Genomic DNA, 12,250 nt, shown 5'->3' on the forward strand with positions numbered 1-12,250 from the left:
AGTTCTACTTCAGGTTGGGTGGTTACTCCAGGTTAGGAATTTACATTGTCTCTCTGATCCTTTTACATACTGCTATAAAGAGCAAGTATACTAGTGTAAATGTGTCCTCAACACTGATGCTGAGTTTAAATATCAGAAATGACTAAAGCCATTCAGACAACTCCACTAGGTGCATCCACTACAAACCACTAAAATGAATAGAATACAAGTATCAAAATTGCCCGTGCGACTTTGACAATTTCTATAACCTATTTTTTTAACACCCCCATCTTCAGAGATTCACAAGGCCCAAGGGCATCCCATAAGCTATGAAAGAGTCTATCTCAGGCAGTAGCAATTCTATCTCTACAGGAGTCATACATTGTTGCTATAGAGCTAAAAAAAATCTAAGAAATTGGTCTAAAAAAAGGAAATGTGCACGCAGCAAAGGTCAGACTTGAGGGTAACTGCCACTGCTCCCTGCAACTCACCCAACTGCTTATTTTGTAGTGTAAACTTAGCTTAGCAATTGCAAGGATCCATGCACTGTGTGTGAGCTGTTTTGGAATCATGAGTTTCAATGTCCTCTGAATTAGCTTACTGTTGGGAGATAACTCTAGAGATGGCCCAGATGGATATTGTTTCCCTGCTAGACCCATTTGATCTCTTACCAAAGGAGACAAACAGCACAGTCATGTTCCTGTTGGAAGGTATTCCAGAACTTCCCCGTGCCAACACGTTGCTGAGTCTGCGGGCATTGGGCACATGCGGTTCCTGCAGCGCCTGGTACACCCCATCGGCATAGTTGGCTGGCAGCAAGCGCAGCAGATTGGAACCTGGTGGCAGCAAAACGACATCTCACAGCATCCAGAGATTGCGGTGAAAGTGGGATTGAGAAGTACTGGGCAGAATATAAAGGGACTGGGATGCTTGGAGTTTCTGGGGCAAAGCAGTTAGGGAACAGCTTTTCAGAGAATGTAGCTTCCAATAGTATATTACAAAGGCTCTCTTTCGTTGCAATTCTTATCCTATCACTATGATTGTTGCTGCAAAGCCATATCTCACTGGTGCCAGGGGACATTTGCAAACTAGTAACAGGAGCTTTTTTAACCAGTATGGAGCATGCAGGCCAAAACCCTCTGAGCAGAATAAATGCCAGATGCCTCAGAGAATGCTGCAAAATCCCCTTAAAGCAACTGGTCCCTTACTCTGTATATCACATGTCTCATGAGAAAGATCAGGAATTCCTTCCTCACCTCAGGGGATGATCAGCTCCTGGCTGAAGCCTGATGATTCACTACATAGAATGTGTTTGATGATGTTTTTATTCAAATAGCTACCCAATCTGTTTTAGCATCTTGCTAAGTGCCATGACTCAATGTGACAGGGGATTCTCTGGGCTCATTGTAAATTGTGAAGCAAAAGCGTCTCTTTCCCTCAGGCTTCCTTCCTTCCTGAGCCTGGCACAAAAGAGGAAGAGCACACTGACAAAATGACTGCACCAGAAAGTCAGGTTTCACATTAATTTCAATTGAGGGGCATAAGTGGCACCTCTCCCCATCTTTCAGATGCCTGGCAATCATTTAAAATAGGGCTGCCCAAATAACTTCTTTGACCCCACAGGCTGGATCCAAGATTGTGGGGCTTCTCATAGGTTGGACAGCCCATCCCCAGCAGTGGGGCAGCATTGGCATGGCTGCCAGAGGCACTGCAGTGGCGAGGCCTCAGGACCCAAGGCCTCTACCATGAACACTACCATGATTCGCCCTCCACCTCCTTCCATGCTGCCAATTTGAGTTACTAATGGCAAGCAGAGACTCTGAATTCAGTGACGGGCAAAGGAGGCACAGATGGTGAGTGGGGAGGGGTGAGCCATGGCAGCGTTCACCCCCTGCCTTCTGGACCCATCCCAAAGCAGTGGCTTTGTGCCAACAAGCCCCATGGGCTACATTTGAACCCTTTGGTTGGTAGGCCACTACTTGGCAGCAGGACAACCCTGCCTACAAGAAACAGATCCTCTAGGGGGCACTACTGCCCCCCAAAACAAAAAAATTAAAGAAGTGACACCACCCAGCTCAGAACTGAAAACAACATCAAACTCATGAAGCAAATGGTCCCTGCAATGTGCCTCAAGCTCAGTGAAGTGAGACTATTTCTGGCTAAGAGGTCCAGTCAGCTCCAGGGTCAAAAGACCCTGATTCAGCAAGCCAGACCCTGATGGTTCTCAAAGGAGATCTAGCTGCAGCCCCATGAGAGGAGAAAAGAGGCATCTTTCAGGTAGTTACAGCCAACACCTTACTATCCACCCAGAAACCATCGTGCAGTTAGTGCAGACCACAGTGCTGCAGTGCTCCCAAGGGGATGCCTCAGGCATGGTCTCCACTAAAGACCTCTGCTCAGTTAGTGTTGCTTGGTTAGGCAGGAGTGTGAGCGTAATATCACAGCCCTGACTGACATAGCTCAGTGCTGGTGAAAGCCTTTATATAGGTTCTGTTATACCAGCAAAAATTGTATTGTTGTTGAGATAAATGACTTTTGTTTGGGATCTGACATAAGCTTCAGCCAGGACCATAACTTCCAGCATAACCTGCTTGCTGGTACTCACTTTGTCTCTGCCTGGAAGGTTTGCTACTGCCCCATGGGGGTACTGCTGACCCAACAAACCTGGATGAGGCCCAAACAAAGAAGCAGACATGTACCCTCCAGCGTGAGGGTCTGCAGAGGTTTCTGCCTGGATTTTCAAAAACTCCTAAGGGAGTTGACTACCTGTCACCCACCAGAAGTCACTGGAAGGTAGGTCACTTGCTCCCTTGCTCCCTTTTGAAAATCCAGAGGCATAGCTCCATGGAGGACATAAGCCAGGCTACTGAGGTCTGTGAGAAACTGCAGTGGTTTTTGGAGCAGGCCAATAAAGGCTGCTGTGATGATCCAACATGAGGGGGGCAAAGGGCACAGCTGACAGCAAAGGTCACAGTCTCTTGGTCAAACCCCAGTGGAAGACACCCTACAAACCAAAGGGGTAACATAGTCTTCCCAAATCAAGCTGAAATCTAACAACACCCTGACATACAACAATGGAACTAGGGTAGGACAAACAGGGCAATCACCCCAGGCACCGACCTGGGGGCATAAAAAAAACCCCAGCCACTGCCAGCAGCTGCACAATCACAATTGTGAGCACACAGCACCCAAAAGCTGTCACTGCTCCTGTGCCCCAGGTGCCCAGCTGCATCCCTATGCTACTGCCCACATAGCAACCATGAGCAAGCAATGGTGGTTGCTTTCTCAGCCCAGGGTGCTGGCATTACCACTGTTGTCTCCTCTAGCTCCTGTCCCCAGCCCACCATCTGCTGCTCCATTTGAGCCATCAGTGACTAGCCTTCACTCAAGCCACCATCATAAACAGACCTTTATGAAGGCAGTATGATCCAATGCCATCCACTCCAGCCTGACCCTTCAAAGTCACCAGCACTGGCGCACAGTGTTCCCACACTCACCTGAAGAGCCATAGCTGTGATGCTGCAGGTTGTTGTACCAGCCGTCATAGCGCTGGACTTCCCAGTTGATGTTCTCCTGGGTACCTGTGGAGATAGTAGACCCCCAGGGCCACATTCAGATGTGACAGTAGGAATGGAGAGGGACGACTGCTACAAGGGATAGGGGGATTAAGCCTACTAAAGAGAATACAAGGTTAGTTTTGTACCTTGGGCAAGTGGAGCAAACTAACACCAAATTCTCAAGAGATTATAAGAAGGGCCCTGGACTGGTAAGGCTGACATCCCAGACTGCCAAAGGGATAAAAATGCAGCTCATCATATAGACAGCAGAGACTGCACTTTCCAATGGGATGAGGTAGTTCCCTCAATTACAAAAGCCAGGCTGCATTTCAATGCAGTGTATTGTCACCTGCCTCAAAGTGAGGGTTGGACTCCTTCCAGTCAGCAGTCACAAGCACAGCAAATGGATCAAACAGAAAAATAATATTAAAGATATAACCCAGCAGCCAAAGCCCAGGGCACACATTAGCATGGACACCTGTCACTAAATGGAGCATGCCTCCTCCTCATCTCCTGCGTGAGATACATCACCTGAACTAGTGGTGGGCACTGCCTGGGGCACCCCATGAGGTTACCATTCAAAGCACTGGACTTAGCAATGACACTTATCCCACCAATCACATCTAAGGACACACATTCCACATCTTCCCCAAGAAACACTGCCTGGTCCAGTGTCTTCTTTTACTGCAAGGCACCCAAAGAGCCATCAGAAAATGTGAGACACTGCAGTACATCAGTAGCTGAATGCAGGGAAAGTGGTGAAGTGTCATCACTGTTGTCATTATTCCCTAACCACAGTAGTAGTACAAGGCCCCTGACACAGTGGTAGATGCTGTACACAAACATATACGTAGGCATGCACCCAGCCTCAGAGAGCTTCCCATGTCAGGAGTGCACTGTAGTGTCTCCTTGTGTGTTCACACATTTAATTGTGCCTTTCCTGTTCCAAGCTCCATGCTCTGGGACATCCTGATATATAGCAGCTCCCTTTGCTGTCGGGCAATACTCCTGGGTAGAATCCCCCCCAGGTCACAACAGGGACCTCCCTCTGATTCCAAGCCTGGGAATGGTACTTACCCACCAAGCTGCACGTCCCCAGCAGAAGTATCCAAAACAAAGGCAGATGCCACATCTCAAGCTTCACCATGACTGCTCTGTACTGCCTGGGAGACTACACAACTGAAACTAATGAAAGCAGAGAGAAAAACAAGTGAACTGGAGCCAAGGGAGACTTTCAAAAGCATGCAAGGCCTCAGCATTTCACAGAGAATGGAAACAAAAGGACAAGTTCCAGGTGGGACTGATGCTAACCTGCCTCTGAAGATAATAGGGTATGCTCATGGGGAGGAAGGTTGCAGGGAGTTCAAATCCCATTGTCTTCAAGAGGAGCCCTGGCCACTAACTCCAGCCTCAAGCAGCCAGTGCTGCTGTCTAGACACTAGGGCCTTCATCACCTTCAGGCTACCACTCTACACGCTTTACATGGGACAACACCTGAAGATTACCTGGAAACTTCAGTTCAAGAGAAAGGAAGCTTAATGGGATTCCTCACAAGAAGTCTGTTACATCTTTGGTCCAGGGTTGGAACTGACTCCCATTTCATGTCTGCGTGCAAGTCAAGGTATTGGTTTTGGTCTATTAAGCGCCTTGTAGCTTGGTTTATGAATAAGGCTGCCTTGGTATGGCAGCTGCAGAGAGCAACCAGGATACTTCAGCTTAGAGTTCTCAGCTTTGAATGCAAGAAGCTGAGGAGCAGGCCATTCTCAGGAAAAGGGGCCTTGGCTCTGGGATCCATCCCTCCATCTTGGATTGCTGGCCCCTCTGAGTCCATTGACTATCAGGGCACACTGTAAGCCTGTTTCCCCTGTTGACTCCAGGAAAGGTTGGGCTCCTGGGTTGGGGAGGATCATCACTATGGCTGTGAACCATATCCATACATTTGCAAACTAATTTGTAGGTAGGGTTTGGGTTCTGGGGATGGGTACCTAGAACAGCAACATCATTTAGTGAAATACCTCTAAGCATTTGCACCAGCTAAGAATTGAGAAAAAGGGACAGGATTGGGTGTCACAGGACCCAAGGTCTCTTTTTTCACCCGCCAAAAACTCTTTGAGTGACCTTGGGCACTATTTCACTCAGTGGCCTGAAGTATAAAACAGGCATGGCAATATCTCCCTACCTCCCATAGTGCTTAACAGTTTAACAGCTTTGAGGAGCTCATATACATCAGTGATGTGAGCAATGGAAAAGTACGTCAATGAATGGGCATGTGCCATATGAGTTCTTCACTTATTGCAGAAGTAAAACAAACACCTGAGGTGGTAGCCCTTAAGAAATTGTGTTCAGCCTGGCAATCTGCCTATAGACTACTATAATCCAAAACCACTAAATCCAGATTTTAAAGTGACAGGATTCTAGGTGTAGCACGCAGACGTTTGTAAACCTTTGCCACCTTCTGATGTAGTGGAGATTGGACTAAATCAGGATGGTCCAACTGTTGGCCTACAGCCTGCATGTTCTGGCCCCCCAGGCTTCTGCCCAACCCCTACTCCCCCCATTGCTCTGACTGCAAGAGTAGCTGCAGTCTTTGGTCTCCCCCTCCTTCCTCCAGCTTTTGCTGTCTGCTCCAGCCCCAGGGAACAGGCATTGTACAGCAGGAGCATCCACATGGCATGCATCTTGGGGATCCATGGCTTGCCCTGGTGTGGACTGCAGGTGTTTGACCCCTGTTAGAGTTGCTTTGAAGGCGTTAGGCCTCCAGCCACTTAGAAGTTGGACAGCCCTGGACTAGATTACTTTTGAGGCCCCTTCCAACCCTGTGACTCCATCTTTCATTTGCCTCATCAGAATGCATGGACACACTCTATTTATATCATTGCATGCTATTTTTTTCTACAGAAATTCTGCTTTGTGGTATCACAGTGATCCTTGGCATTGTTCCTCAGTGTTCAGGTCTTCAGTTCTACAATACAGACCTTGGGCAAAGAGAGTTAGCTGATAGGGGAGAAGCAAGGGGATTTTGGTGATATCTGTTGTCTGGAACAACTGGGTAGAAATGTAAAACAGATTTTCAGACACAACGTACCCTTCCTCACAGAGGAAGTTGGTTTAGTAAAAGATATTGCCTCTATAACACTGACTGCTTCCTAACAGAGGCACCTGAGGAATAGCACTTTGTGCCCAAGAGCTTGTCTAACATCTCTGCCAACTGTACAGTTGGTCCAAACAAGATATCACCAAAACCCCCATGCTTCTCACGTATTTCTTGGACCGTCATGGCTACAAGATGCCAACTCCCTTAACTAATAGGTGTGTTGGTTGTAGCCGTATTGGTCTAAGGACATAGGCAGACAAGGTTCTGTGGGTAAATTCAATATCTTTTATTAGACCAACTAAAAATATTGGAAAACTTCTCTGCAAGCTTTTGAGTAAAAACACCTTTCTTCAGGCAGAGGTGCAGTACTGCAGATGCTTCCTCTGCCTGAAGAAAGGTATTTGTACCCGAAAGCTTGCAAAGAAGAATTTTTCCAACTATTTTAATTGATCTAATGAAAGATATTGGAGTTACCCAAAGGCTCTTAACTAATATGAGCATTTTTTGCTAGGTAGTAGCCACTAGAGGGCAATGAGATACATGTTCTGCCAGTGGGTTTCCTATAGTGATGATGCCGGGATAAGAGAAAAAATATTTGTGAAGCGATGTATTATCTTTTACTGGAGCAACTGGTTTAGATGGGTGAGATATAGGATACATTTCTGGGCTCCCAGCACCCGTCTATCAGGTCTGGGAAGGAGGCAGTCACAGTTCAAGCTAGGCTCAAGCTAGAGCAATTTCTTTAATTTAACCCAATTGTGCTCATGAATGTGGTCCTTGAAAGTGAAGTGGGTTTCGCAGAAGCTTTGCCCACAGCAGAGGAATGCTGAAGCTCAAGTATCCTGGGTTAAATATTATGTTCTGGAGCAGTGTATCTAGTACCAGATAATGACTGCCCCTTCTTCCCTTGTCCCCACACTCCAAACACAGAATAGCATTTTGTGGATGCTTCCAAAGAGACTTTTTCTCTTTGCCTTGTAGAAGGATCTTCAGTGGCTAGACAAGAAGCTGTGTAGTTGATATAAACAAAGTTCTGGACGTTATATAATCTTCTTTTTCCCATATTCCTATACTACAAGCTTCAATGACACTGTGGGCTTTTCATATACATTATATAGAAGCTAATGGAACGTACATTTTCTATCTGATTTTTAGAAAGCTCTCCATTGGGCCTACAATTGTATAGGTTCAGTATTGTACTTGCAGATGATCATTCTGGGACTTTTCACCTATAATTAAGAGCAGGCACAAAAATTACAGCATGTAAAACATTAACTACATGCTCCATGGGCCTAATTAGGTGTTGCTGAATCTAAATGCTACCCCTCTGTGCCCACAGTTAACTGTGGTCATGAAATTCTGCCCACAGAATAGGATGCTATCTCTAGAAAGCCAGCCCTCAGTTGGCACAAGGGAGGAAACAGACACTTTAAAAACCATGTTTACTGCACATTTTTTACATTACAGGTAGCGTGGTATTCCATAAGCAGATTTTCCTTGCTCTGCTGTAAGTTGTTCCTGTATACTCCCCCTCATTCTGTAGTAGTGAATCTCAAATCTGTACATCACAAAACATGATTGCAGGCATATTGCTTCATTAGCTTTCAAAAGGAAATATAACTTTATAATGTAGAGATTCAAGATGAAATCACTACTAAAAGTCCTTCTACATTTAAAGATAAAGACCCTGCAAACTGATTGGCAATAGCTCCTTCCAGTCACAAAAGTTACATGTGTATATTCATCACCTGACAAGATCATTTCTAGATTAAAAAATTACAGTCACATTTACAAACATGGCCTCTAATTTCAGGTGCCTGAGACACCCTGATGTCACATTAACCCGAAGACATTCTGAGCATAACTAGCCCCGTGACTCTGCAAGGAGAACATTACCCACAGCAGCAGCCAAAGTAAAGCACTCTTAGAAAGAGACTCTTACAATACTGCCTCATAAACAGCTGTTTCTCACTAGCTAAAAACTGCATCCTCAGGATATTATTTAGATTGCAATAAAATGCACAGAGAAAGCAGAGACACTCTCCTGGACCCAGAGGGACAGCATTCCGTCTTCAGCTCCCTCTGTGCAAAAATGAAATTTATTTCCTACTTATGAGGACTTTTTACCATCTTGTATCATCTACACTTTTCCCAGAGCTTGACGGAGGGACTTTGATCCCGAAAGCTTGCAGAAAAGGACAATTGTCTTGCCATTTTCCAGTTGGTATAATAAAAGGTATCATTTTGGAACCAAGAGTTCTAGATTTTTGTATGTCAGAGAAAGCAGAAAACTTCTGCTCTAGGCCTATGTATAATAAACAGTAGAGAAATACAGAATATTGAATAGGAAAACATTAAAGATGTGGCAATACATGGAGTGTCTGGTCTTCTGCTATTTCAGCTGAGGAAGGTCCTGGTCACTACCATTAAGGCATGGATTATTTGGATTATTATGTGAGTGTATTTACCCTCCTGTTTACAAATCAATAAAACATATATGTACTCTCTCTCACACTTCCTAGGGATAATCACCTGAAAAACATTAATTACAACTTTGAAACTACCAAGCTTGCCTAATATTGTATTGGCATCCATTCATTGTTACTAATAAATTCTATGAAACAATGAATTTTTAGAAATGGGAAATTTCTCACAGAAAAATAAAGCACTGGAAAATTTTCCACCCCACATCTCTGGTTTCAAGAGCAGGTCATCTCTCATGAGAAGTAGTGGCAAAGCTTCTCCTATTCTTCTATGTATGAAGCCTGAGAAATCACAAGGCTGAACCACAACATGTCCAGAATTCTCTCCTTTCCATGGCCTGATGCTCCAGATCTGGTCAGATCTGTCTCCCTCCTCTGGCAAGTCCAGGACTGGTAGAGCTACTACTCTAAGTACAGGACTGGAACCAAGATCCCCCAAGCTCAGGGGAACCACTTAAATAGGTAGGATATGATGACTTCTATATTTTACTTCCTTGCATTACCTTTTGGGACTTCTACCTCCTCCATATCAGCCAATTGCCCCATTAGCACTGTGCCTCTCTCATCAAGTCCAAGCACAGACACGGGGTCAGTTTGGATTCTCCCTTCATGCTGGCTGCTGGCACCTTTCTGTGCTTTCATGGATTGAGGGTCCCATGCCCAGATACAGTGTGAATGCTGCTTGTTGAGCAAGTGAGGCCCTTTCACCAGGATGTCTAGATTGCAGGCAACACTTCAACTTCCTGGACTTTGATTCATTTGTGGGGCTGATTTGCTTGATTTCTCTGACATGTTTCTCCAGCATAAGTTCAGCATTCTCTCCTAGTACCCTTCTGCTGGAGGCAGACTGATCCTGATGATCTCATCTGTAACCACTGCAAGGCAGGCCATTCACTGAAACTCCAAAATAATAATAAAAAAACCTTTTCTGATGCCAGCTAAAAGCTCCTTGAATTCTGTTAATTAAATCAAAGTGCCCCTGAACACACTGAGGTTAAGCAGAAAAATAGACTTCAAACCTAGGCTAGCTCCAAAAACCAAGCGAGTCACACAAGAAGGTGAACAGTCTTTGGCAAGCCTTGCACACAGTGAAATGCAGAGGTGCGGACTTGCATTTGGAATGAGAACAGTGGAGAGGAGAGGACTTAGGGTCTCTTCCCAACTCTCTCACGTATTTCCTGTGGGATCCTGGAAAAGGCACTTCACCACTTTGGGCCTCAGTTCCCCACTTGTGAAATGAAAGGGCTAACTGCCCTACACTGTGTTCAGGTTCAGAGGTCTGGGATTTATCCACCCAGTTCAGCCTGTTCCCTGTTATCACAAGCTAAAAAAAGAAGATGCTGTCCGGAAACAAGTTCACCAACTATAATTACAACAAGGTATTTGCTAGAGCAGCATTTCTCAACCCATGGGTTGCAACCCAAAAGTGGGTCACAAGAATATATGAAAGGGTCATGAACAAACTGAAAATGGATCAACAAACTTTACAAATGGATTCTCCTTCAAAGGAGAAAAATGTGGGAAACTGGGGCTTTCCCCTTGCAGGCTGGCAGAGTTCCAGACTACAAGGGGCTGTTTGCCCCTCTCCCCCCTCCAGCCCCACATACTGGGGGCCCGGGGCCTGTGGGTGGGGGCAGAGGGTCTGGAGTGAGGGGCACTGGGTCGGGACTGGCCATCAATGTTTACAAATGGGTCCTGGTACAAAAAACGTTGAGAACCACTGCACTAGAGGACTTCCCTGTTTCCCTTGGCTTTTTTCCAAATCTCCAGGTTCATCATTCAGACTGTCCAATAAATCCTAGCCAATGCCACACATAGGTAGCAAACAGTTAAGATACTCCTCTTGACATCTGAGTGATGCAAAGAAATTCTCCCATGTCAGAGAAGTACTTTACAAGGGAATGGTAAGTCCAAACAGTTACCATGGTTGAGCTACTGTGCACTAAAGAAAAAGCATGTGTGAGAGAGAGAGACAGACAGAGCTGACTGGCTTCCTGAAAGGTTTTGGCAAGCAGGAAAGCACAGGATTCAATCCCTGTTTTCTCTGTAGGGTGGGGGATGCTTTCTGCATCTCAGCCTGTTTACATCCCAGCTAGCTGAACAGAGTCCAGAGGCAGCCGGGAGCCGGAGAAATCAATGCAGTTCTGAAGTCTATCTCCCTCTGCAGGCTGTTTCCTTGGGCTTGGCACAGCCTGGATTTAAATATGTCAAGGGTTACCATCTCACTCTTTGCCTGAGAAAACGCTTCTATGGTCTCAAAGTCCTCCCCAAAATTTCCTCCAATCTGTTCCTCTTAGTTTTATCCTGCCGCTTGCCCCAGAAAGGCAGGAAGTGTAGAGCAGGAACCCTGAGTAATTGCATAGCTGGTACTTATACCCAGGCGAACAGGGAGGGGGCATGCCACCGTGGAACAGGATGAGGTGTGATGTGAAAAGCAACAAAGTTCAGAGGAACGGGTGCTGGGGACTGTGACCTGTGATGAGGAGTTCCTTTGGGGCCTTTTCCCAGTGTGGCCCTGCCCTGTGAAGGAAGTGAAAGGCAGAGTCTAAAGGGAAAATCCCAATATGTCACCCAAAAGGAAAATTGCCCCTGTCACCAGTGTGTCACCTGAAAAGCAGCAGGAAAAGAAGGATCCAGAGGTAGAACTATTCTTCAAGTGCTATGTCCTGAGGACAGGGACATGGTACCAGGAAGACCAGAATGACTGGCGGGGGAAATACGGAGATGGCACCACCTACATACTCCCTGTGAGCCTAGAGCACATAGCAGAGACTTGGTCCCTCCCTGGCCTGAGCAGTGACACTCCCCACAGCACATCACTTCACCAAGGCTACATTTCAGCCCTTCAATCACTGCTACTAGTGCTGCATCAAGGCTACGGCTTGGGGTTGGAAGGGAAAAGTGTCTGTAATGGTCAATCTTAATAATGCATATGTGTGAGAAAGACAGACAGACAGACAGAGAACACACACAGAATAGGTCTGACCTCACCAGGAGGCAGTCTCATGCACACACACGTAGACACATATATATGTACATATACAAACGTATACATGTATTCACACACGCACAGATACATATGCATGCATATACCAGATCTGACCTCTCCCATAGAAGGAAATTACCCACCCATATAT

The 12,250-nt window shown here is 45.9% G+C and overlaps 1 protein-coding gene across 1 annotated transcript in view; it reads right to left on the reverse strand.

The window, feature by feature from the left end:
- DUOX2 (dual oxidase 2) overlaps positions 1-12,250 on the reverse strand; it is a 47,548-nt gene that overhangs the window by 34,160 nt on the left and 1,138 nt on the right. The window contains exons 2-4 of the mRNA XM_059714849.1: positions 4,614-4,721; positions 3,477-3,560; positions 651-815 (exon numbers count right to left, since the gene is read on the reverse strand). Of these exons, the coding sequence (XP_059570832.1) occupies positions 651-815; positions 3,477-3,560; positions 4,614-4,683 (319 nt within the window). The 5' untranslated portion in view covers positions 4,684-4,721. The remainder of the gene's footprint in view (positions 1-650; positions 816-3,476; positions 3,561-4,613; positions 4,722-12,250) is intronic.

This window comes from Alligator mississippiensis, chromosome 11 (assembly GCF_030867095.1).
Source record: "Alligator mississippiensis isolate rAllMis1 chromosome 11, rAllMis1, whole genome shotgun sequence".
Taxonomy (NCBI): Eukaryota; Metazoa; Chordata; order Crocodylia; family Alligatoridae; genus Alligator; species Alligator mississippiensis.